The following is a 27,343-nucleotide window of genomic DNA, read 5'->3' as shown; positions in this document are numbered from 1 at the left end:
CAGGTCCAGCTCTGGGCTGCCCAGGACACGGGAGACATGGACATACCGGAGCGAGGCCACCAAAGGGCCACAGCAATGGTGGAGGGGTCAGAGCATCCGTCGCAGGAGGAGAGGCCGAGAGCTGGAACTGTTTGGCCAGTGCTAAGGAGCCCAGTTGCTAGGGATCTCAGCAACGTGTATAAACACTGGGTGGGACGGAGCGAAGAAGCCAGACTCTCCATGGGGTATCCAGTGAGAGGACACACTGAAATACTGAAAATTCCACTTAAACACTTGTTTTGCAGTGAGGGTGGGCAAACATTGGAACAGGCTCCCTAGAGAGGGTGTGGAATCCCCATCCTTGGGGATTCAAAACCCAACTGGACGAGACCCTGAGCAACCTGCTCTAGATGACCCTGCTTTGAGCAGGGGCATTGGACAAGATCATCTCCCAAGGTTCCTTCCAACCTCAGTGATTCTGTGATTTTGACTTGCAACTGAGGAGTATACCAGAGATTAATTTAGGCAACATTGTAAGTAACTTATTTCAGCAAGTAGGAGCTATGTGCTATTGTTTCAGACATGAGCTTGGGTCGCTTGATTTCTGAAAGGAAAATGTGACTTTCAAGTAAAAGTACTTGTAATGTACTTGGCTTCAATGGCTATTCACATGAGACCAGAGGGGCAGAACCATTCTTTTAGGTATAGCTCTTAATCAATACAAACACCAACTCAGTCAAGTTACCCACCAGGAGCAAAAGTTGCATTTTCCAGTCATCCTCCAGTCAGTGTGGCAAATCTTGATCAGCTACCTTTATATGAAACTTATAATTTTGATCTGTCCTTCAGGTAGAAGACTTATTCCCCATATTAAAAAAAAAAAAAAAAAAAAGAGCCCAAACCCTTTTCACCCATTGGGAATTAAGTAGGAAGTCTCCCAGGAAGCTCTCAGGACAAGGTGATGATTATGAAATCCTCTTAAAAAAATTTAAATAGATTCACTAGAATATGAACATTTTACATCACTCCCAAAGTCAAAACCCAACAGCATTCCTGAAAATACAGAGAAAACTTCTAGTTCCTGGGCTAATTCTTCACTGTTTAGCCCCACCTGCCTTTCAGGCAGCAGTTCTCCCAGGACCAGTTGGGTCTTATTGCAGAAGAAGCAAAGGCAGCAGGGGAGGAAACCAAGAAAACAAAACAATCCCCTCCGTCCCCCCCACTCCATCCCACCACCTGTGGCCCAATTTTAACATTTTCAGTCAGTTTTTTAATAGCCTGAAACCCCTGAAACTTTTCCACCCTCCACTTTAGTGCTCAAAGCAGAATTTCACATGTGCTACAGAAAAAGCACTTTGGAGCACCCGTCTTCTCATTAAGTCCAGGGTGGATTCTAAATGCTACTTTTCAAATACCCTTCAGATTTACTCATCTAAACAAGGGAGCTTTTGAAAAATTTATCATCCCAAACAGCACAACGGCTTAGATTAACCTATGCAGTGTGTGTTGGCCAGCTAAACTGATATGAAAAAAAAAGTTACTGATCATCAGTTTTGAAAACCCGCGTAAGAGAAGATAACAGCAATCCTAGTGCTCCAGTACTACCAAGCTGTTTCATCCCGTTAGTCCATTAGACCCTGCTCTGAACTACACAGTACAGACAGCTGCAACTGCCTGCAAAATTTATGGCCACTGTAACACATAAGGCTCCAAGGTTTGGTTCTTTATTAGATGAAACACAGGTTCTCCCCTCCGCCCCCCTTTTTATTAATGACTGCTAAACCCAAAGTCCTGTAACGATAAGCATTAAGTTCATGCGTCAACATCTACTTGTGACTCCCTGCCTTAAGCACGAGATGCCCAGCCACAGGAGGAGAATATATGCCGGTGGATCTGTAGACACTGATGATCGCTGGGTAGAAGAATCAATTTAATTTCATGGTTCAGTTATGTGAAACCAAAGATGTTGTACAGTTTAATTAATCAGTACTTACTGTAAAATAGGTTTTTTACTACAGCAAAATAAATAGTTAACATGCAAAGAAGCAATTTACAACTTAAATTCTGATTAATAGTAATGAGCTCCACAGTTTCATTTTCAGTAATACTGAATTATTAGTGGACTGTTGAGAAAACCAAAGAATTTCTGATACTCTTGCCAAAGCACAACAGCCTATATTCCAATTCACTTTAAGACAGTATTTTGATTAAACTCTCCTGTTTACTAATAACTTGTTCACAGCTCCTATTCCCATTCTAGCACTGTCCAAAGAACTGGCTCAATAACAGTAACTTGGAACTTTTTCCCCTCATCTAGGGCTCTCGCTGCATCGTTCCTTGTGTGCCTATCTCAATCATGTCCGTGGGACCAGAGTATCTCTACAGTGCAGCAATGTCCGGTACCAGGCACCCAGGGCAAGTACCAATCCCGTCTGGTACTGCTTACTAGAGGGGTTTCTTAGCCCGTGTTCAGCTGAAAAGTGACGTGGCGCCTTCCCAGCTCGGCGAGCGGCACCTCACAGCTCACTGTGCACAACGACTTGCCCATTCTGACTTTTAAACACTGGTAAGATACTTGGAGGTTATTACTATGGCAACTGAACTACCTTGCTTTCGAGCAAGACAAAGCTATTTACTGTTTTACCTACAGGCAAGTCATTTGTCTAATAAAACATTGACAAGGTCTTAAAGCAGTTCTAGTTATCCAAACGCTAGAATGCAATTCCTGTAAGAGGTGCTCACAGATTTGGTATCTACCCAGCCTACACTACGGCTACGAGCAAGCCGCTCTCCTCCCGCTTGCTAACTTTTAGGTGGGTATGGGAATCCCTCTTACCTGCCTTACAGGGATTCCCAGGATTTGCTTGCAAAAATGCCCACTTTAGTGGCTTGACAACAAGACGGCATATGAACTAGAGATACTTTAGTAGCAAATGCACCAGCAGGTCATTCTTGAGTACTTATTCGCTACAATGATCTTTTCTGAAAAGAAAAAGAAATTCTGTTACCTAGGCTTTCACTTGAATGACTAAGATTTCTTTCTCCCTACACACAGGGAACGCAGAACCAGTCACAATTAGGTTCATATTAATCATTAACAGCATAACAAAACCCAGTAACGAGATTTTTAGGAACTCATTAACAAGGGCATACCATACACAATTTTATTTAAACATGGCAATTTATACAAGAGCTAAAAGGTTTTTTTTTTTCAGGAAAACCTGTGTACCTGGATATCAGAATTAGCACCTAGTGTTTGTAAAGAAAATAAAGACTTTGCAGTATTATTTACCATAAGCACGGGTCAGATCTTAAACAGTCTGGGAGCAGTACCATGTGGATATACTAAATCTAATTTCCTGTCAGTGGCTGATTAACTCATTGCTTCACCTCATCAGGGGAATTTTGGTAACCAGGTATCTCCAAAACACTAGGAATGCACAGTTCATGAGGCTAAATATATTTGACAAAAAGGGACAAATCACAGTTTTGGTCAGAAATTATTGCAGTGCAAATTTAAATATCAGTGTTTTTAAAGCAGCAGAACATAACAGAGAGGTAGGTACTTTCCTCCTTGATGGTAAGAATTTAACATTACTTAAGAGTTGTTTAAGCTAAGTAGTTTTAGAAGATGTTAGATATCACAGGTACACAAACAAGACATGGCACACTAGATTAACTGGAAGAGATTTAAAATGATATATAAAATGTTTCACTGGCATGAAAAAAAGTTCTGTTGCAAGAGGCTACTTTTTGCAGAGTGAGCTATTACTGTCAACTTGAAACACACTATACACTGATCTAAAGTTTTAGTGCCATAAAGTCTTATTTACCTGGATGCTCAGTACTTGGCAAGGTAACTTCTTTTGCTAAGGAGGGTCACTAAAGATCAGAAGAGTGACATTTTCATGAAAATAAAGTGTACTTTCCTGCTTGGAGCAATGGCTCACACTCCCACTAAAAAGCAGCCTCTAATTATATGAACTTATTTATCTACCAGGATTGTCCAAAAAAGCAACCAGGACCTAGCCCACTGATGGGAAAAAAAGTGCCACTTTTTACCCAACTCTTGCACTATTCCCCTCCCACCCCCCTTTTTGTTCCACATTATGCAATTTTATTAAAAATATTTCCTCTTATTCCTGAAGCCTGGCTTAACATTCTCTTCAAAAGAAGCGGTATCAGCACTTATGTGCACCACTGAAGGTTATCAGGTGGACTGACAAAGCAGAGAGAATGTTTACATGAAGAAATATCATATTTCGGGTAGTGCTTTCTTTTTATAAAGAGTAATTTTAAAGACAATGAACGTGAAGTTTTCAAATCATTACAAGAATATCCTCTCTGACTGCAATTCATCAGTTATATCACATAGCTTATTGAAACAGTAACAGTGTGCTTGCCTTTATACTGCAAAAGGATTCAACTGAAAGGTGCTAGGATGAACACTTTCCTATATCATTTTCACTAATACACAAGATATCATGCACAGTTGAGACGTTAGATTTTAAACCTATTTACAATTTTACATATTTTACAATATATACTTCATCTTTACAGCTACAGAATAAATTCAGACTAACATTGGTACCTTTCCAGTTTCTGCCAGAACTCAAAATTTTCTTAAGTTAAACTAATTATTAAAAACATGTAAGTGCATGCTTAGAAGGAAGCTTTCAGGAAAAAGATGTCAATGGACTAGTGTTGCTTAAAAATTACACTGGTTTGTGTAGAAAATTTAAGTTCAGTTCAAAAACCCACAAAAGCCTAATAGAAATCTACTTTGACTAAAATAAATACAATTTATTACAACTAACAAAAAATGTACCTTTAAAAATGTACTGATTTAAACTCATTTGATTTTTACCCTTGAATTTACTTCCCTTTCCAAGTAGCAGATAGTACTAGGTGAGGACAAGGATGCCTTTCAAAGTTAACACTGATAATTATCCTGCATAAACTTGAGGCTGCAGCGGTGGGGGCAGCTTGTCATTCTCCACATTTTCAGAGTCAATAGCTGCTAAGGCTTGATTTTTTGGTTTTATTTCTAATGGATATTTCTCAACAATATCTTGCACTTCCTTTGTGATTCCATCAGTCCAATCTATCAGGTCTTTCTCAAGCTTCTTGGCTTCACTGACAATTCTTTCCTGTCTCTCATTCAACTGATATAGGAGATCTAAGTTTTTATACATTTGCTTAACACCCACGCACATATCAGGCGACCAACTGTCAGATTCTTGCTTCTTCGGGGATGTCTGACCAGACATATAACGATCAAAATCCTCTTGGCTCAGATTTAAAGACTGAGCATCCAGCTTTTCAATGAAGGCCACAGCGCAGCACTATGAACAGAACAGAGAGCGAGTATTACTGCAGGCTATAAATTGAAACTTGTGCTCTACTTCTTAACCTTGCAGTTGGACCAGTAACATATTATTTTATTTAACGCCTCAACAGATAGCTTCTAAAGACCTTCTCAGGCAGCCAGCTCTACCAGACAGTTCACATATCTCTCTCCCCTTCCCAAAGTTCAAAGTAGTCAAAAACTCAGAGCACGATATAGGAAGATACTATTGCAGCTGAACAGAGACTGACTGGATAACTTGCATTACAAACGTCAGGGCCGCTGCATTTTGGAGGTGAGAGATCAGAAGGAACAAGACATGATGACTAAACGAGAACACTATTAATAGTTAATAATCCAATCAGCAGAGATCTGCTATGCTCTCAGTTCATCCTTCGGCAGGAAGGAATGCCGAGATGCCCATCTCACCTTGGGCATGCTCTCGTCCTACCAAAAGGAACATTTAATATTGCAAGTATTCCATTCAGCTACACATTTTTCTAAAGAATCGCTTTAAGATGAACTGCAGAGGAGCCAAGCTCATAATTCTTTCTGGTATAAACAAGCACATAAATAAATGCCTCCTGCAGAAGCTTTAAAAATCCTATTTACTTCCATACATTAATGGCCTAGTTCTGCAGTCCCTTCACAGGATAAACTCACAGAATCACAGAATCGCTGAGGTTGGAAGGGACCTCTGGAGATCATGGGCTCCTATGGGCTTAAATGGCGAACTTTGCACGCGTAATATCTGCACTGCCCGAGCCCAGGATTTAGCAACAGCAAGCACTTATCTCCTTACAGAATAAAAATGTGCTCAAGTCTTAGCATCAGACTGTTCAATAAAGGGCTTCATACTATAAAGAAAGCAAAGCAGAGGTTCTGGTTTGAAAAGCAGAGGTGGAAGAAAGAAGAGATATAAAGCAAGAGAGCTTGCTGTACCCAAAGTGACCTGAGCCACTGTTTCAAGAGCAGCTTTAATTTTCCTTCTACAATTTTATGATGCATTTTCTTTTACTGGGAATTTCCTTCCATTTGGACGGGGAGGAATCTCATATAAAGAATCAATACTATTCCCACACTTACCAGATTGGTAAAATAGTAGCCATCTTCTCCTGTCATTAACCTGCTTGGATTACAGAAGCGTGTTATATACTGGATGTTGGACTGCAGGCGGGGTGGGTTTCCCTTCAAAACAATGTATATAAGTGTTGGAAGGAAATCATCAGCAGAAGCTGGTTCATTTTTTGTGATTTTAATAGCATTAAATATGTGCTTGCTGCACTTGGTGATGCATGCTAATTTATCACGAGGGACACGCTTCGAATCCATTTCAATAATATCTGTAAGACAAAAAGGTCCTCAGATAATTAAAGTCACATTAATCATACGCTTAAATGAGTAGGACATTTACTGCACAATGATGAAATTGCACTAGTTTTCTCTACAGTACTTGATATTCCATGAAAATATCTATTTATCTGACCTTTTGCTGGTTCAGTCCAAGCATCTCAAATAGATTAAGTCAGTCTAAACACTTTTGTAGTAAGAAAATTATTCCTGCGTTACAGATTAACTAGTCCAACAACACACAGACTACTGCAAATCTAGAAGTCTGGACCCCTTTTCTCATTACAGCAGAAAATAATCTCCAAGAACAAGAGTTCTGAAATTTAAAACTGTAAACTTAAAGCAAAAAACAAAAAACAAAAACAAAAACACCCCAAAACACAACAACAAAAAACATTTTAGTTCACAAACCTGTAATTGCTTTTACAACCATATCAGAGACTTCTGGAATTTCTTCATTGACAGGAACACACAGCATTTGTGGAGTTACCCAGTGCAAAGCCCTATGACAAGGGGTGGGAAAAAAATGTTAAAACATTCAGTGCCAATAACATTCAGGTGTTTGAAATCAGTTGCTTCTTGAATTAATAAAATGCAAGGAGTGTTTTATGTAAACGAGGCACTAATCCAGTTATAAATCAACTTATTCCACTGAAGTAATCTATTATTTCAATTTAAAAAATTTCATTTTTTGCTATAATTTAACAAAAGGACACCAATAAGTTTTCCTAGTGTAGTACCTTTCATTATTCATTCTATTCATTCATTCTATTTCTTAAATAAAATATTTTAACACTTATTAGCTAAAATGATTGCTATTTTTGTCTGCGCAGCATGAGGTTTTTAAGATACTTGTTTCAGAGACCACTGACAGCACCATGGAGTACTCAGCTATTTTTGTTTCAAACACTTACCTGATTCTCTTTTGGACAGCAAGATCCTTCTTCTCATCATCAGTTGTTTCAGGACAAAAGACATATTTATACTGTCGAGTCATAATGAATTTCTCGATCTGATCCATTGCTTTCTCAACTTTTTCCGGGGACACTGAAAGGTAAAAATTCCACACACACAATATAGTAGTGCCACATGCGCAATATAGTGTCCCCAATACAGTAAATAAAGTATTGTAAGACTGTTTTGAAGATTTTATACAACTTAGAGTATCACCAAATCAGTACTGCTGACTTGTGCAAAGTGTATCATACAAACATTCTTGAGTTAATAAACAACTGATACACTTAGAATATTTTCATTCTCTACAGCAGAAGTAGCAATATGATGGTGAGAACACCGCATTGACATGACTACGTAAGTTCATGCACAGCTTCACAATGAAGCACGTTCATTTAGCAAATGCAGCACATGAATTAGGTTCAGTCATTTATAGCTTACAAGAGCATTTCTTGAAGATACAGTTTTTGAGAATAATTCCAGTGAGGTTCAAGTTCTCTGTTCATGTTTACCACTCAAAAGAAAAAAACACAATCTGGCTATGTTTAAGACATGCCATTTACATACCAGGCACATAAAAGTAGTCTGCAACAGAAACACTCCCCTGTCAAACCAATGAGAATTTTACCCATCGACTTCTTGGGCACTGCAGCGTAACACAAGGATTACAGCCTGTTAGTTGGGTTGATGCTAGGTATTCAGCCTCATTTTTTGAGGAATATTAAATTTTAAAGGACAGGAAATGAAAACAACTGAATCACATTTGATTGAAAGTTTAAAAAAAACTGTAAAAACAGATTTAGACTGCAAAACTTTAAAGAAAATGCTTCTGGGAGTAGCTCTAATTATGGCACTAAAAGTTGTTAACAGCATTTCTTAGAGGTGATTAGGAAGCATTTTGTTTTTACTGGGAAATGCAAGAGGCTTTATCCTCAGAATGTTACTTTTTCAGCAGTAAGATAGGACGAAGAGGAACACAGTACCTTTCCAACGCGTCTGTAATTTCTCTGCTACATTTTGATAGAAGTCTTGGGCACATTCAGATTGTTCCTCAATACTTAAATCCTGTAACAGAAAATTGGCTAAGTCTGCATGTGCTGGAGAAATGACAGCAATGCCTCTGACGTTCTTTAATGGAAAGTGTCCAGCTGCAGTAACAGTCTGAGAATGCAAATAAATCCTCAGAGGTGTTTACGTTGGCTAAATTATATTCAGAACATGAGAAACCAAGACATATGAGCTCCTTAACATATAAAAGATTAATATTTATTTGCTGAACAGATATATATTAGCAGTGGAACTGGATAGATGCAATGCCCTTTTCCCAATTACGCCTCCTACTGATGAGGTCAAGATAGCACAGATTATTTAAGCAGAATGCATGTTCCCAATTTTGTCACTGTAACTTTTTAAGATGATATGCGCTATATCAAAAACCAAGAATTTAAGTTATAAATTTGAAAGAATATTTATACAGTAAACACTTCAATGGCAACGTTACTATGAAATATATTCACAATGTTATTTGTGAAATAGTTAATGCCTAAAAGGCAGTGTTAATTGAGCTACTGAAGAACACAGAGGCTCACAGGGTTAGTATTAATTTTGCTGAACTTCCTTTGGCCAAAACCAAGACAGTCTCTCTGAACACGAAGTCTCAACTCTGATGGCAGTGCTGCATTTTGGGCTTGGTTTAAAAGTAGTAGCAAATTCAGTCTTGAGAAGAACTTCTCTTTGATTAGCCCAAACGCTCAAGGAATCAGGTAGACAAGAACACCTTTAGTGTTTATAACCAATAATAGCTCCACAATCACCACAAACTCTATGTTCAAAGTGAATCAATTCTAAAAAAGAAAAACTTCAAGATGTTTTCAAAGTGGAGAGCAGGTTAGTTTCCATCAGAACTTCCTTTAATTCCAGTTAAATTTGATGATCCCATTTGAGTAACTACAAACTAAAAGGGAAAGGCAGTAAAAAGGAGAGGTACCGAGTACTGAATCCTGCAGGATTCCTGTAGGTGGCACTACAGTCGCATTAATATTTCAGGGAGGACAATATAGTTTTTATACAGAGAATGAAGAGGCATCCCTTGTTGCGGGGGGGCCACAATCAAATCAAATACCCTCCTGAAAAATACAGTATCAACCAGCACACGTCTCTTCTATCATCTCTGTAAGTTTATAAACCTAAGATATCTAAACACTGCCTATGGAATATAGTATAGTTTTCCCAAATCACTTTTATCTAACAGATTATTTGTCCATCAGACATGTCATTTTTCAGAACTAATTTCTTAGGGATGCAAAGGACAGTTCTTTCAGGATATCTGAAATATTGGAATTTGGGTGTTTCTTTGGTCACATGCCATACCAAACCTATAGAAACAAGATACTCAGAATTTAAGACTGCCATTATATCTTCATTCGACTAAGCATGCCAGCCAGAGATTCCTATTTACAACATCTAAACACTGCTGGAAAGAGTGCAGTATTTTCTCCATCTTTCCCCAATTTCCTTGTTTTATTTTTTGTAAAAGACATGCAAGACACTTACCTTTTTATGATTCATTGTGTCCAAAAATAATTTACATTGTTTATAGATATCTTGTCCAGGTTTATGATATGTCTTGAGAAATTCTATGAATTCCTTGGATACTCGATCCGTCTCAATGCTAACCTGCCTGTTTATAGAAGGGCTGGGAGCCTTGGCTTCCTGGATCTCTGCTGGGAAAAGTTTGACACAGTAGATTAATTTTTTTTACACCTGCGTATGAATTCAGGAAGTGTTTAACGTGTATTAAAAGTACAGATTTTTTTTCAGCTTCATAGATGAATAAGCATTCTATTTGTCTGAAGAAAGCGTTAAATGTGAAATGCTGAATATCATTAGATATAACTGTAGGAAACTGAATATTCAAAGTGAAACATTTATAGCCAGATACCATTTACACTAATGGCCTTCTTATGCTAGCAAATTACCATAACACGGGCTTGCTTTCAAGTTTCTTACATTTTCATTCCCATATAAGATCCCTCCATACGAGATCAAGGCTTCCAGGTGCGATTCCACCGCAGCTTAAACTAAAGGAGTGCTCCCATTCCCACGCTGCCTCACCTTTACATCCCTGCTCCCTCGCTTGCACCAACACTAGCGTTCATTCGGCTGGCTGATCAGCTAGCTCAGGGAGCAGCAGTTTGGGGTAGTCCTAGCAGGAGTAACTCTTTCTCACAGGGTTATTTTTCAGCTGGATCCGCTCCCCAAGCTGGCTTACGCCTGGGTCTCGGGAACACCAGGAGCAGCACGAGCCAGAGAATGGGAACACGAGGCTGGCGCAAACACAGCAGCCCTGGTCCGGCGGGGCTGCGGCGGAAACGAGAGCTCGGCCGCTTGTGTTTCAGCGAGAGCAGAAGCACCGCATCTGTTCAAGGAAGGATCCGCCTGGCCCTCGAGAGCGGGGCGGGAGCACAGACTGCACACAGCACTGGATGCAAGTTTATAAAGCTGCAGCCGCAGGGTTTTTCCACACAAGCACATGTGATTTTCTGAAGAGGCGTACGCTGCAAGGCAAGCGTACAGAGCTGGTATCTTCGCTATCCAAGTTTAGTTCACCCACCTTTCAACTTGCCAGCCAACACTGCTCAAAATGAAGGATTGAATAGAGATGATGTAAATGAACATGATGAAAAGCAAGCAGCAGAGAGACAGAAAACATGAAAACATTCATAATCAGAATGATACAAGCACATCTTGCAGGCTGAAAACACTAACATGCAGAACAAAACTTGTTTCGATAAGCATACATGCAGAACTTCAAAGTAAAGAAAAGAAAAAAAAAATCAATGAGATTAGTATATTTAAGCTGGTATGCTTAATCTGGATTTGAGGAGGGTTACTGGTTTTCATTTTGTTGTTGTTTGTTTTGAGCTACAGTAAATTCAAAGCTGTATGAGCCAGTGGCTGGGAAACGCCTGATCAACTGGCCACAGCGCAAGACTTGTTGGAACCTCTAGACTCCAGCATAACCTTCCCCGAATAATTTGATTAGATGCTATTAGTGCGTTTATGGTATTTAAGTGATAAGAAGGGAGAAGGCTTTACAAGCATTTAAATTCCAACTGTAGCAATCAAGATAGCTAATGCGAATCAGCCTCCTTTCCAGTTATCCTAGAACATTTTTTCAGAGGGTTTTTCTTCTAATCTTCTTTACAGTTAAGATGCAAAGTAGAACATCTGTTCAGTATTCAAACTGAAGGGGCAACAATTACTGCACGTTGATCTAAATTTGTTAAATAAAGTATCACATACCCAGTCAGTAAAGAGTATTGTTTCCAAATAATCAAAACTGAAAGCAGGTCCACTTCTGACAGGGTAGCAATTTTAAGTTATTTTTTTTCCCCACAATGAATTAATGATTTTATTTCAAAGAACAGCTAAAGACTTATATCCATATTGAACTCATTATATTATAAAAAGAATGAACCTCACCCTATTATTTGAGCTTAAGGAATATGAATTTTTTCATCCCAAATTTCAAATAGATTGTTTTAGTTACTAAAGGCACTAATAAAAATTGCACGTCAGAATGAACTGTCTTTTCAATGAGTCACACCAAGAACTATACATAGATACTCAGAAATTCTGTGACTTTGTTATTCTCTGTTTTGAAAACCTGATCTGAGGAAAACGAATCTGCACAATATGCACTGATTACTGAGGTCTACAGGAATATATGTAATTTCAGCAACAAAATATTTTCTATATATTCTATATTCTATAAGAGCTAAGTAAATCTACCTACAAAGAAAGTGATTACAGAAGTCCACTTGAACAAGTTAAAGAGAAACTAGCAGAAAAGATAAGCCAAAACGAAGAGCAGGGGAAGTTAGGAAAGGATCGCCTTGTACAGAGAACGAACGCTATATTTACACTAAGATCTTTCTCAAGGCATTCTACGAAGTGCTAGGTGTCACAGCAGAAGGTTAGCACTCAGGCATTGCACTATGGTTGTGCCATGGTTGCGGATTTGAGTCAGCGTAAAGAATATGAAAAAAAGTGCTGTCATTAGCTCTATTACACGCACCCATCCGTTTATATAATTAGCAAAATAAAGACACTGTACATCTTGTATTTTCTTTAGCTGGCAGAGCTCGTCAAAATGCCAAGCAAGTAGCAAAGGATAAGATCCTAAATCTGTTCACATCATGGGTTTTGGTGCCTTTTTGGTTTAAAGGAAACCAGAATGTCCTCTTGTCTCAATATTAAATTGTCTTCTTGATTAATATACCAAATATTGGAAGATGTTTTGATAATGCAAGTGTTCTTGAAGTGTGAACTATTACTTTGAAGTAGTTTCAACTTATAATCAGATTTTCATTGGCAACCTGGAATTATTTTTTCTATAAAAAAATGAAGCAGCACAAAAATCAGCTGCTTCTTTCAGAAAGGTGATCTTTTCGAAACTGTATAATCCTTCAGATGACAAGCTAAGGCAGAGCTCAAAGCACCATCAGTTTTATTCCTGTACTCTCTCCAATAAAAAGCGAATAATTGGTTTAGAGATTCAAGTTTGCTTCAGAATGCTAGATTTGCTTTTTTGTCACCCTCATATCCAATAGCATGGGTTATTATTGGCACAACCCTAGTTTGTATTTTGCAAAGCCCAACTAAGTAAGCTTACTAAAACCAGGCAGACAGCTTGCTCAAGCTGTGCTGCATTACCTTCAGTAGGGGAAGCCAGTTCCCAGGAGGGAGTAAAAATTTCCTTCAAGTCCCTGAGAATGTTATCAGCATTTCGCTCCCTCCCAAGCTGTCCTTGCTTAATGATTTTCTCTTGAGCCACTGAAATAAATGCAAAAGCAAGCAAGACACCAAAAGCAGGAGTGTGTGAGGTGAGACAGTGAACGGCACAAAAGAACAAAACATGGGAAATGAGAAAAACGAATGTAAAAAAAATAAAAAAAAAATTTAATACATCACAAAATGCCTCATTTAGCTAGCTGGTGCTCATGCACCAAGACAATTTCTAAGGTGAAATCCAGGTATATTTACAATTTCTCATCAAGGAAATGAGTTGTCTATAAGGTTAAGACACACCGATTTTGCTTCTTCCTCTGGAATTCCTCCTCGAGAGTCAAGCATTTTATCATTTGTGCCCAAGTCAAAGCATGCAACTCATGGAAGTTACTGCCATGCAAAGGCATCGGTGCCATTAATCATTTTTTCCTTGTACACATGCTCTAGAATAACTATTCAGCCAACAAACTTTGTATTCACAACCCACATACCACTGCCCTCAAGAAATATTACATTTAAATGGAAGAACTTCTGTATCACTTTAAAACAGAAATGTGCACAAGTTTAGAAGTCCACTGTTCTACTTAAAAGATTATGGTCACCAAAAAGCTCACATTTTTGTGCATTTTCAGTAGCACTTCACACATAGCACCCACTCTCCAGAAGCATCACTACTCCAACTTTTTCAAATATATCCTGCATCCAGTGCCTCTACACTTAAGTTTAAAGTCAAATCTTCTAAGTTCAGTTATTAAAAGCATGAAGAGAAACTGATGTAAACATCTCTACTCTAATCAACCCAGTTTTTAAAAATCAACATTTTGAACCAGTGTTATCTTGGTGTAATTCATGAGCTAACTAGTGGTACGGCTACATTAACATCTGTTGGAACACTATAGATTCCATGCTGCACACCTTCCTAGGTTATGAAAAGGAAGATGCAGAAGCATTTTTCTGAACTGTAAGTGACAAACCAAAAATTCTCAGGATAAGAAAACCCCTACATCTTCTATAAATCTCTGTAGTACTTTATGCAGGAAGAGCAGGAGATTTGCCTTGCTTCACAGCTACAGGAATTCAAATTTTTGAAAATCTTTCCTCCAACGTAAGCCAAAAAGTTCTCATGAAAACAGACAACTCATTTTCTGCTTCTTGGGACAGCCAGCAACTTTGGCCAAGTTCCCATCTATATTAGGATGACAATCACGACCTTTTAAAGATGAGTACCACTATCCCCTGTCTTTAACTGAGTACAGCACACACACACTGTTTACCACTCCTGTAACTTCAAGTTCCTTTCAATTCTGTTCCCCCCTCCCCAAATGCAGAGAAGGAGAAGGAGTGTCTGGGAAGGAAAATTATTTCCAGACTGTTCTCGTCAGTTACATAAATTTGGGAGTTTATCCACAGAGTCATAAAACTGACAGAATTATTTATGAATTACATGTTGAATTTAGAACCCTCTAAAAATTCACCAGGTGCTCATGTCTTAAAGACATACACAGCAAAAATGCCTGGTAAAATAGAGTATAACACGGTTTCTGAAAAATACAACTGATCAAATTCAAAGCAGTTCTGTTATTCTTTAAGCAGTGAAACATGTAGGTGTGGGGCTATGCAAGTAATGCTCAAAGCTCACAGTTTATATAGCCTGTATTTTAGTAGAATACGGTTGTCAAAAATACTAACTTAACATGTTATACAGAACCATTAAAAAACAAAGGAAAAAAGTTACCCTTCTTAGCTCCTGTTCTGGAAGAAGCAGTGAAGAACTTCTTCACAGTAGTCACCTTTCGTGTCTTCTCATTGGTTTTCTTTTCCTCAAATTTGGAAAAGGTCAGCGACTGTGCCCCTTGGGTACTCTGACTGCTGGCATATGCTTCTTCCTCCTCACGCTGAAGCCTAGGATTAGAAAGATGTAGGTCTAATTAAAGTGGTTAAAACCAGCACAGCTAAGTTAGTTTCCTGTGCAATAAGTCACTCGTTTGGCATGCTGGTTCTCCTCCATCCCCCTCTTCGTTTCTAGCTGCCTATCGCACATCTCACTACACTGTGTCCCCTCTTTCCCCACTGTTACAGGGGAAGCGAGGGAAGGCTGAAGATGGCCAGGGAGGATTAAACAGTAATGTCAGAAGGGAGGAGACTGAAATGTCATCATGGTCACCTTCCCCTCATGTCCTGACCTTGGATCTTACCTTCACAAAACTGGGTACTAGCCACTCCAAAGGTAGAGAGGAGGGAAAAGACCGTAGGGAGTGGAAGAAGAGAAAGAGTAAGAGCACTTCCATCAGTCCACTCTGCCACTCTCCACTCCTGCTCCCATCCTGGGTTTCACTGCATATATCATCACAACTACTTTCTGTGTTTTGAGATGTCTTTGTCACCCAACACATGAACCCTTTCTACCCTAAAAATGTTTTTGCAACCTTCAAGCAACCCCTCTGCAGGAGGAAAACAAACATACTAACCCTGCAAAGGCTACTTTTCTTCTTATGCAGGAGGATTAAAATGGGTTCAATTTTATTTCTTTTCAAGATGGTAAAGGGTCAAGTAACTTTCTTTAAACACTCATCCAGCCCAGGATGGAATATAAATGGTCTTGCATTTGTAACCTCTTGAGGCAGGAATTACATCCTATCTGTGCTGTAAAGCCTGTTCGTTCACTGAAGCAAATGATCGTAGCTTGTTTCTTTAGCATCTCCTTACTGAACAGTTACTTATTAATGAATTTCTTAAATGCCCAGTATTATTATACCTAGACATTATAAGACTGAAAACATAACTACCTGCTCTGCTAATACTGAAGCTCTTATTAGCTGTTTAAGCCAAATTCACAACAGAGGAAAAAAAAAGACGTCTTCTGTACTGTATACTCAACAGCTCACCTGGCAGCTTCTAAACAGGCTAGAAAAAGCTTCAAGCACTTTATTCCACCCATCTTTGCAGCTAATCTGTTCCAGTGACAGACAGGAAGGAGAGATTCCCCCTCCTCCCCCCCTCCCAAAAAAGCTACTTTAAGGCCTAAGGGAAGAGGGTTGAGACTAGTTAGGTACCAGATAACTTAGGGCTTAGAAACAATCATCAGTCTGGACTCAAGTTCAGAAAACTTCCACGGATGCGACCTTCTACAGGCAGGCTGGTGTAACACTGCCCCCTTTTTTTTTTTTTAAATGCTCTTGGTCAACTTTCACTAGGTAACTCAAGTTCACGGAAAAGGTTTCAGATTCAAGTGCAGATATGTTTCTCAGGCATTTGTTTTTTTCCTAGATAAAGTTATGGAATATACCACCGAAACGTCAAGGCAAGGAGATGCAGAAGCTCTGTGCCAGTGCGAACAAACATCCCGGGCAGCTCAAGCCAACTGCCGGGCAACCCAGCACGGACGGTTAAGAAGCTGATGGGGCCACATGCTCCACCGCCTCAAAAATTCATGCAGCCTTAAAACAGTTAATTTTCAGGGGGATGTCACGTAACTTACACCTGGAAGTGACAAGGAGGACAGCTCTGGTGCCATATATATTCAAAGGATATTTTGCAGTTTCCCAGGCAGGTGACAGTGCTTTTATTTTCTACCCAAATCCAACAAAAAGCAGTTGTAGTTGCTCTTATTTTCTCACTCTGTTTTCAGGGTCAAGCATTGAGCACGCTAGAAAAAACTAGACTGTTTTGCAAAAAAGCTTGCTTGGAAAAATAACTTAAATCATTGAAAAGCTTTGATCCCTTTGGGCTTACCCTGCAGTTTAACTGACCACAGACAAAATTAAAAACAATTTTTTAAGGAATAGCTGAAACGCTAAACCATTGCGCTGGCTACGTTCAAGACAATAACCACTGTCTCCAGAGGCAGGGTTATTTTAATCAAAACTGTCATTTTCACCCTTCCAACTGCTAGTTAGAATTACAGATTTCAGTATACAAATTAGGTCAAAGTATTCGTTGAGGGGTTTTGGAGGATTTTTTGTTTACATTTGTAACTCCACAGACTTTCTGCAGAAAACTCTTAAATTAGAACGCCATAAATATCCAACTTTGCATCAAAAGGAAGATTTTAATTCCTGCTGCAAAGGTCAAATTCGAGAATTTACGATGAAACTGAGCCAGGGCAAATACAACTTAAAAACAGGAGAGAGGAACAGTGTTTAGTACAGTCATCCTACTGTAAGAGATGAAGGAAGAGAGAGGCTTCTTTACCGCTCCGCCAGCTCCCAGTCCTCTTGAATCTGCTTCTGCCTGGCCTTATGGTATTCCTCTCTCCAGCACTTGGAGCAAAAGCCCTGCCAGGCAGGATTGCCATAGTAACCGCAGCCCTTCTTGCACAGCAGCTCCGACTGATCCACGTGAATTCCTCTGCGTTCAGACTTCAGGTTCATTTTCTTCCTGTTTGAAGAGAGAAAAAGGGTTGGGTTAAAAGACAAACTTGACGCCAGATTGCTAGCATGACTCTTTCGCAGGCTTGTCTTTTTGACACAAGCCACCTGCTTTAATTCCTGGCTACTTCCATAGTAACAAAATAAAGGCCAGAGGAGGAAGGGCTCCGTTATATAACCGTTCGGCACCAAAAGCCGACGGCAGCGGTCACACACGTTTGCAAGGCTTTGACCTGTAGGCAGCTGCAAAAGCGACTGCAACCAAGAGGCTCTTCACGCCCCCACCATCACTGAGCAGGGTCTCATCTGCCAGGGATCCAGCTGTGGTTTCTCCCCCTTTTCTCTTTTCCCTTGACAGTAGCTGCCCCACGTGCCAGCTTGCTCCCAAGGGCATTTCAACGACTTCATTCTAATTCTAAACGCCGGGTTCATTTTAGGGTAAAAGCAGCACAGAATCACCGGCAACAACCAAGTTTAAGATCTGCATATTAAAACACCGGCACTCGGATCGCTGTGCTGACATACACGGATGCTAGACTGGAAGGCAGGGCTGGGCCACCGAATCCAACCCCGTTTTACTCCTGGGAATCACAACAGAGAAAGTGTCACGTAAGCCAGCGAGCACCTGAGCAGCTCAGAGTCCGGCTCTCGCATTCGTAACCTAAGGCTTCCCTAGGACTCCTTTCCTCTAACAGGAAAAATCAGAAGATTTTTGAACCAAAACCAAAAAATGATGAGGGCACACCGCTTGCTCTTAGGTCAGCATCCCCCTGCAGCTGGAAGGCTCTGCCTCCCCGCCAGGAGATTTGACTATTGCTCAAGATCACACGAGGAAAACAGAAAATAGACTCCAGACTTAGCAAGATGAAAAGTAATTTTTTTACATGAAAGAATCACCGACAGTAACTTGTAGAGTAATCTTGTTTCTCCCCAAGATTCAGAGTGTCCCTTAAGTTCATATATTCGAGCAATGTGGATCCTTGGCCGTTTCCTCCTGCCCGGCCGCCCCAGGAACGCTTGCACGCGACATGCTCAGAAACACCAAAGCATCGTCTTGCGTTACTCAGCAAAACAGAGACGAGGAGTACAACTGTCATTACCAAAGGCAGCTGTCTGCTATGGGAAATGACAGCAATTTTGTTCCAAACTGAATTATATACGACCAACTATTTTGGAAAAAAAAACACAGTTAAAAAATGCTTAATGTTTCCTGTTAATCTAAACAAGTTATTTTAAGTAAAGTAACAGGAAATAGATATGACTTTCTCTGAGGGGGGAACCAAATAAATATTCCTAATATTAAATATATTTCCTAATATTAAATATAAACAAATATATCTAATCTATTTAAGTATTAGGGATCCCTCTTCAAACTTCTTTTTTTTCCTCCTCTTTGAAAAAGTAATAAGTTTCTAGACATAACCTAAAAATAGTTGCACTATAGAGACCTGTATTTTAAGGGAATCAGTTCCTTAATAAAATAATTTGTAAAGACTCAGTTTCTAATTTATATGACTGAGAGCAGCTAAATACATCACCCTTTCTCTTTTCCACAGAAACATCTGACAGCTGGACAGTCATTAATGCACTTCTGTTACTACAGACCAAAGAGAAGAAAGCGAGGTTTTAAATATCCAGGACAGCTTCTACTTCCCTCATTCCCTCATGGATAAACTAACAGGGGAAAATGAGTACTTTGCCTTTGCACAAATCTCTGTTTCTCTTCTTTTGTCATTTTTTTGATTCCTCAAGTGCAGTCGTTATGCCGACCATACGGGCGCGCAGGACAGCCGACCGTGGAGCTATCTAGCAGACGAGAAGTTAGAGGTATCTCAGCTGCACAACCTGGAGTTACATGGAAGGAATAGCGAGAAGGAAATCACACGCTGGCAGCAGCTGGAAATGCCATCCATTCCCGCAGGCCAGGGCTCGCAAAGTCTGGAAAGAAAGGGGAAGCGAAAGCTTGCAGCTCTTCTACAGTTGCTCCTAACCTGCAGTTTAAGGACGGCTGCTTAAAACCAGAAGCTGCAGCAGTACGTTTATTAGAGACTTCTAGTGCAGGTGCCTGTACTGAGTGATTCAAAAATCCACACCGTGCAGTTTTCAATATTGCCATCAATGGTGAAGCCGATCACTCTCAATATTTTAACTGTAGGTTACAGGGAGCTTTAAGGACACGACCGACAAAAGCATTTTCATCCCCTGAGCTCCAGGGAAGTCTTACAGAGGTCTCTGTCACCTGAGGACATAATATGCCTGGTCTTATCACCCAGTAAATGAAATAAGTTGCAACAGTTCTGCAACTGTAGCCTGTAGACCAGTTTCACAAATTCAGGTTTTGCACCTGAGCAGCAGCTCAGTGCTTAGGACACTCGGAGATTTTTGAAAAACCAAAGCAGAATGAAATGCATCTTGCTTCAATCCTGTGTCAACATCTTGCTTTCTGAAATCTTAACAGCATATTCCGGCTGTGCTTTTACACTTCCACTGCCTCTGTACAAAAACTGGCTCTTTGTATCTACAGACCTTTAATCACATTTTAGTGCCACAATTATTTTTGGCATCCTGTTAATCCTTTGTGTACATCAGAACTAATAGTAAGGTTCTGCTCAGCGTCAGAGTTCAGCATCTTTCACTGCAGTAAGGAAAGCAGGTCTCTTGTTAAAGAGATTTCAGTTTTTCGCATTCTTTTGGGGGAGACTGAGAAAGCTGTGAAACCAAGTCATGGAGAAAGCAAGCAGGGCCTTTCCTCCCCTTCAAGGGTTTTTTGATTGCAGTTACATCACTTTCAGATCCAGGGACAAAAAGGTCACTCTGAATCAATATGAAGAAAGTCACATGCTGTACTTAAAGTGAAGGTTTTATTCTTCATTTAAAGCCACGCCACCATTAAAAAAGTTCCACAGCCATTTTTTGCAGATCAGCATTTATATTTTAACAAATCGAATAATTCAACCAGTTTATTTAAATTGAGGATCTTTAAATATAGATTTAATAATCCAACTCAAGCCAACTTTGTGCAACTTAATCACTATATATTTTACCATCTTCCATTCCTAAAAAAGGTATGTTAGAACCTCTGAGTATCTAAAATGATTTTTTCCCTTATCCATTCCCCTCTCTCCCTCTTCCTCCAACTAAAGGTATATAATTTCTTATTCAAAGCTCAATTCCTCAATGCATTCACATGGTCAGACCTCTTATTTGTATTCACGCTCTGCATAAAAGTGAGACCTGTTCAAAGTTCACTTCTGAGTAACAGAATCCTAAAGGAGGAACAAGTTTGGCTTTTCCTGGAGTTGGAGAGGCAGGAGACTCTCAACAGCTCCCATGCCCCTGACCACTGAGAAGTCAGAACAGCATGAGTAAAGAAGGTAAGAAAAAATTCCACCTGCTTAAAAAATAAATAAATAAAGTACCATAAGATCATAAACAAAGTTAACTAGTACAATTTGGAAAGGTGCACTGCACCAAACATCCTTTTCTCATCTTCTGCATCTCCATTAAAAGGCTTTGCAGCAGTTGCAAGAAGCACCGAGCCTCCCAGGAGCAAATACTGCAATTTATAGTATACATGTACTGATATTCCAGTTTGCTTGACAAACGCTTCAAATATTTCTGCCCTGAATCTAATCAGTTTGTGTGCTCTGAAAGCAGAAGTGACACCTCCTATGCCCATCCTCACAAAACACCATGATAAAGAAACTTCTTTTCAGAGTTTCTGCACCTGTACTAAACCTCCTGGAAGCCTAATATCTAAGTTAATTAGTACCACGACCTTGTAAAGTTAAAAACAAAGCAAAACACAGGCAAGTATTTATTTACAAATTTATAAAGTCCCTCTCCCCTTGTTACTAATTTGAAGGTAAAAGCGTGTTCTCTCCCGTTTTCCATCTCGTACTTACACCTCTCATGTTGCCAGGCGGGTGCCCGCCGGCCTGACGCCCCAACTCCTCGCCGCGACGCCGGCTGCCCAGGGCTACCCCTCTCCACACCGTTCCAGAGGTGGAGCTTTGTTTTTCTGAACTGCAGCTGTAGCAAGAGCAGATGAATACTTGTGCACCGCCGCTAGACGTTGCATATGACACGTTACATCAGACATATTAGAAGGGCTGCACGCCGAAGGTCTCTCATGAAAGATAAGATCGTCTTGTGTAGCTTTTTCATAGTCATCTTAGAATATTTACAATTTTGTTACAGCGTCCAGCAAGTGAAAAAATTGTGGTTTAATTCAGAGTTAGCTTTTCACTTGCTATAATGCAGTTCGTTCCAAAACTCACTAACACATCTTGCTATCAACGTGTTTATTTTCTTTTCGTATCTAGGATAATTTTACAATTTTCCATTTATTCATTAGTTATAAGCCCCTGTTTACTCACAGCAAACATTTTAAAGAGCATTATAGCAGCTCACATAGGTTTCTTGACACTTGCTCACACCCCTAGATGTTTACTGTCAAGTTTGTCATCCAAGAATGTCTGATAAACCGCAGCTTACTTCAGAAAATGGAAACTCATAATTTTTGGAGGAGGAGAAGCCTGCTGACTGCCCGGCAGTTCCCCTCCGTGACTCTCTCAGAGTCACAGCTGAAAGCGCTCGTGGAAACAGTGCAGGGTTTCGGTGACCGCAGCCAAGGAAGCAGACATCCGAGCCAAAGCCAGCAAAACCAGCTCTTCTGCAAAACGCTGCGGGCCTGCAGCCGCACCACCTTCCCCGAGTCACATGCCTCCTCCTACCAGTATCTCTGAAGATTTACTAAAGAACCCCACAGAATGAGCAAGGCACAGGAAAGACGCATTCTGATACAGGCGTTATCGATGAAAATGAACTAAAACGTTACGGTTGGGGAAGGCCGGGGGAGGAGGAGAAGTAGCTTTTTATTTATTTATTTTTATTTTTTAAGATGTTCTCCATTGACCTGAAGTGCAACAGCACCCATCGAATACAAGTACTCGATAAAGCACTTGTAATACAGAAACAAGGATTTTCAGTTTCAGCTGGTGCCAGGTCTCAAGAGCCCAAGTTTCTCTTGGGAAGCAAGAAGGGTACATCTAAATCAACAAAGTCATTTCATCAAAACGTTTGCCCCAGCCAGTCTTTAGACAGCCTTTGCAGACTGCGATCTGCAGTGCAAGGTCCCGTCACGTGGTCCCACCACGGGGAAACCGCTGCAGACCTCAGAATACGACCCATGACAGTCGCCAACACTCAGGCAGCAACAGCTCGCTTAAATCCCACTTTAGATGCCCACGTTCCCATACGGGTCAAACCCCAGGTACCTCCAAGTGGACATCCAGCCACAAGTATCTTGACTCTCCACTGAGAGAAACAGTGAAGCCGATCAACAGTGATGCAAAACCAACCAGACTGCACTGACACAGAATTATGCAACCAGATACTATTTTACTTCATTTCTCCGATGATCTTCCATTAAATTCCCATGAGACTAAAGATGCAACCTTCATAATCAGTGCTACTTCACAATTAAAACTGCAGGATAAGAAGAGAGCTCAAAAGTTTTCAGACAGTTGAAGATTACATGTGATATCTTGATTTCTAGGTCAGTTATATAACAACCAAAACTAGCCTTTAAGTTCCCCCAAAGCTTGCTCTCCTCCAATTTTAATTCCATAAATCTGTAGGCCATTTTTGTCAGTATTCCACAACAGGCCCTGAAGTAGCAGCAATTATTCCTCTACGATATCGCACCTTTTGTATCAGACTCAAAGCTCTTGACAACAGCAAGGGACTGACTATATGCTAACTTTCACACCAAACAGATTACAAGAGAGCTGCAAAAACTTGTAGTAAACCTATTAAAATAGCTACTAGAGCCCCAGCGAAGAGCAAGCGCACTCTCAGCCTTTACGGAACATGAAAGAGAGGCACCTTTCATCAAAACAGGATCTGTCACAGGACTGATTTACGCACACACGGACAGGGCTAGGCTTACGTAATGCATTCTTTCCAACGCTAAACTGAAGGTAAGTCTCGTAACACCTTAGTGTTTACCAAGACTACAGGTACAGCTTTGGCTTCGGGGAAAGAGTAGTTTGTGAAAGTTTTAGAAGTAGTTCAGATTCTTCATGAGTTCAGACACCACCAGCTAGTTCTTCTCTAGCACAGAGCGATCACTACTTCCTAGGGACAGAATAGGCAAACAGACAACTTAATTGTCAGTGAGGATTATATCACTGCCACGAAGATAAAACACTGACTTATCCACAAACTATTTATGAGTCCTGGATTGCCTGGGTCATCTCTGCATGGAAGAGCTGGTTGGGAAAGCCCGCATAGCACAGCTGAGGGGGAAGAGGCTTCACTTACTCAACCTACAGGCACCTTCAGTAGGAGGCGACTGTAAGCCAGTTCATAATTATTACAGGCTACGCAAAAGCAGTTTGTGAACAGCTCTGCGTGCTAACTCTGGAAGTGAAAGCTGGGGCTTGGTAAGACTGCTTTATAAGGAAGTTTCAATATTGGTACCAAAGTTGATTAAAACTTGTGAAGCCTCCCTATTTTTAGACATAAAAGACTCAAAACAGGCAGGCTAGCTTGAAAGTATAAAACTACCTTTGACTTTTGGGTAGCATATTTCATCCTTCTACACTTTTGACTTGGGGGGGTGGGGGAGAACCACTGTCTTCTGACTTCGGAGTCCATCCTGCTCTGTTTTGTCCATCATTTCACCTTACGCTGCTTCTTGAAACCAACAGTCTGCCCAAGATAACCTCGGCACAACTCCTAGCAACGGCTGACACCAGCCTTTCCCCTAGACTGAAGTAAACGTGGTTTAGCTCTTGAAGTTTAAATCTTCATAACACTTGATGAACAATCTGTATTAATCCTTCCTGTAAGAAAACACCAAAGGGCTCCAAAAGAGCATTTTCTGAACATCTGACGCAGCATCAAGCACTGTTGTTGTCTGCCATAACGGCCATCCCCAGGCACGGCATTTCAGAGCAAGAAAAGACGACAAGCTGGGGAAGCCTCCACACACTCCTCAAAATAGCAGCTGCTGTTTTGTATTTTACAAGTGGCTGAGCAGTGCACCAAATTCCACACCAGATCAAGAGTAGTGAGCCCCACCTGAAGCTATTTTGCAGCATACATGTAGCTTTAGTTACTGAAAATAAGTTTACAAGGTAGATCATGTCTACTAGGAAGTGCATCAAAACTGAGGGGGGGACGACGAGGGTATTAGGTTTAATTATAACTTTTGCCTATAGAAAAATGTCCTTAAAATGACATGTCTAGCCACCAGTGTCTGAAGCCATTACAACATCCCAAATGACAGCATCTGCAAAGAGATGAACAGCACTATTTTAAAAGCAAGGGAAAGCATCTCTTTGCATAAACAGTGAAAAACATCACCACCAGCATCTGAAGTAGGAGAAAATCTTTCAGGCGAATACCAGCCTCAAATACGGACGCAAGAATTAACTGGATAGCCGTTCTGCTATTTCCCATCAGCTAACTACTTCTTCCAAAGAGCAACCACGGCCCTGAATGCCAGCAAGTTCTTAAGAGCCATGTAAGTGTTGAAATAGCCATGATTCATACGTAACGCTGACTATTTGGGCCTGTAATTAACAGAAAGCTAATTAAACATGCGTTAGTTTCCTCCAAAGGAAAGGGTGGGGCAACATAACCTAAGAGACTCGTGAACAGAAAACATGAAAGCTATTATAAACTTAAGAATTAGGAAAGACTGACACAGAAACACAGTAGCTATCTTTGTGGAATAGACTGCATGAGTCTGAACTATTTTAATGTGCATCTTCCTTCCAATTAAGAAGTTTCACCTAGAACAATTGTTTCCTCGTATGCACAGAACAGCTTGTTGATTAATGTTCCTGCGGGAAAAAAAAAAAAGTTTTAACTGTGATGACAGACACAGTTTGTCTGGTCACCTGAAAACAGCCATACAGCTTTGTGCTACAACTGGCAAGGGAAATTACAACCACTATTTAAACATCTGAAGCCTCATGGCCAGGAGACCTTGCAATGATCTACCCGCAGAGCTCTTTTCAAAGACTGGTCAAAGCATTTCCCCGCTGCAACACAGACCTCAAGCTGCGATTTTATTTGTCCACATCAAACCCTTAACTGCTGCCCACAGCAATGACTGTCCTGTTAGGAGTAGCACGTATTCATGAATTAACAGACTATATCTCAGCATCTACATATGACTCATAATTGCACTTTTAAATGAAATCACAGAAACATCTAAAAAAACCTGCTTTGTACTGTTTGACTGGGAATTCAAATTAAAATAAGGATGCAATTATCTAAAACTTCTAAGATCTCTTCAAAAACATCAGCTATTGGGTGCTTTATATGCGATGTATTTTGCCAACATGCCAACCTACCACATTGTTTGCCCATTTGGGTACAGATTAAATCTAAATTTGCTAAAACCTCAGAGAAAGGCTTCAAAACATCCTGAGTGCTTTGTACCTGACTTGGTACTGACAGTATCTGAATAGTACTTCACAAGCATGATTAGATGGGACATTTTGATGGCCAGTTTAGGTCACAAGAAGTGCATCAACAGAAGAAGAAGAAGAAAAAAAAGCATGCTAGAGGGTTATATAGCAAACAGCAGGAGGGGAACAGGAAAGACTGCTATAGATTAGCTAGTACTGCGAAACAAAGCTAAAATAGATGAACTACCAGAATCATGGACTGCTTTGATGCTCATCATCAGTTTATTTTGTAAAGCGATCTTTTGAACTGGTATATTTGGCTTTATACCTCTGTTTTTTCTTCTATTGTGTACTGCTTTGCTTTCCACCAGCAAAACTTTCCATCAAGTTACAATCCTCCTCCTAATCCTCTCCCCTGCAAGACACTTGTATAACCCCGTCCAGAAAGCCAACACATCTGACTCCTGAAGCAAGCGCTGTTCATGTAAGATGCTGTTTCCTCTGGAGCTGAGGGATCACTGGATCCCTTACGGACTGAAAGGGCTCTCAGATAACTGGAAAACCGAAACTGGTCGGTACAGATCCCTGAGTACCGATACAAGGAGCTGCCAACACAAAGCGCCACTTGGAAGGTGGTTTCGTAACGCTGAGACTGAACCAAAGATCATGCGAGACGGCGTCGGCGCCACGCTGGAGCGGGAGCCGCCGCTGTGCCACCCGCTCCCGGGGCTCTGCGGGGCCCTTCCCCAGCGCTGGGGCAGGCCGGGCTCCACCTCAGCCCCCAGCACCCCTTGACTCAGCACCCGGCCGCGCCAGCGCCGCTGCGAGGGGGCAGCGGCGGCCCCGGGCGGCGGGACGCGAGCTGGTGCCGAAGCGGCGCCGAGAGGCCCCGTCCTCACTCACCGCTCCAGGGCCCCGCTCCGGGAACCCCCCCCGGGGACACCCCAGCACCCCGCCACACGCGCGCAGGGCGGCAGGCGCCCACGAGAGCGCCCGAAAGGCGCCGCCCGGGGCTCCGACACGCCCCGGCCCCAGCCGCGGCTCACCGGTGGCGGCGGGAGCGGCCCTCCCGCGGCGGCGGCGGCGCTGCCCTCACGGCGGCCCGGCGCTTCCTCCCCTCCGCG

General features: G+C 41.0%; 1 protein-coding gene across 4 annotated transcripts; it reads right to left on the bottom strand.

Moving 5' to 3' along the window:
- Window positions 1-1,926: 1,926 nt before the first annotated feature.
- On the bottom strand, window positions 1,927-27,343 carry RABGEF1 (RAB guanine nucleotide exchange factor 1). 4 transcript variants are annotated; one of them, XM_067309792.1, is made up of 11 exons: window positions 27,266-27,343; window positions 17,615-17,800; window positions 15,159-15,325; window positions 13,349-13,468; window positions 10,184-10,353; window positions 8,614-8,695; window positions 7,591-7,723; window positions 7,088-7,179; window positions 6,413-6,669; window positions 5,194-5,324; window positions 1,927-2,961 (listed from the first exon to the last, which is right to left on the bottom strand). In XM_067309792.1, exons 2-11 carry the CDS (start codon window positions 17,791-17,793, stop codon window positions 2,940-2,942), a joined length of 1,353 nt encoding a protein of 450 aa, XP_067165893.1. In that variant the 5' UTR covers window positions 17,794-17,800; window positions 27,266-27,343; the 3' UTR covers window positions 1,927-2,939. The 4 variants fall into 4 exon arrangements, with proteins under 4 accessions (XP_067165893.1, XP_067165890.1, XP_067165891.1 ...); XM_067309789.1 differs by having other exon boundaries at window positions 1,927-5,324; XM_067309790.1 differs by lacking the exon at window positions 13,349-13,468 and having other exon boundaries at window positions 1,927-5,324.

This window comes from Apteryx mantelli, chromosome 22, assembly GCF_036417845.1.
Source record: "Apteryx mantelli isolate bAptMan1 chromosome 22, bAptMan1.hap1, whole genome shotgun sequence".
Lineage (NCBI taxonomy): Eukaryota > Metazoa > Chordata > Aves > Apterygiformes > Apterygidae > Apteryx > Apteryx mantelli.
This window is presented reverse-complemented; position numbering and strand designations above follow the sequence as displayed.

Excerpts from the sequence above, each read along its gene's own strand:
- RABGEF1 (XM_067309789.1), bottom strand. The coding sequence starts at position 17,793 with ATGAACCTGAAGTCTGAACGCAGAGGAATTCACGTGGATCAGTCGGAG. Across the intron at positions 8,696-10,183 it reads ACACAATGAATCATAAAAAG|GATTTAAGTATTGAGGAACA; the intron begins GTAAGTGTCTTG and ends TTTCTGTTACAG. Across the intron at positions 7,180-7,590 it reads GCTGTCCAAAAGAGAATCAG|GGCTTTGCACTGGGTAACTC; the intron begins GTAAGTGTTTGA and ends CCCTTGTCATAG.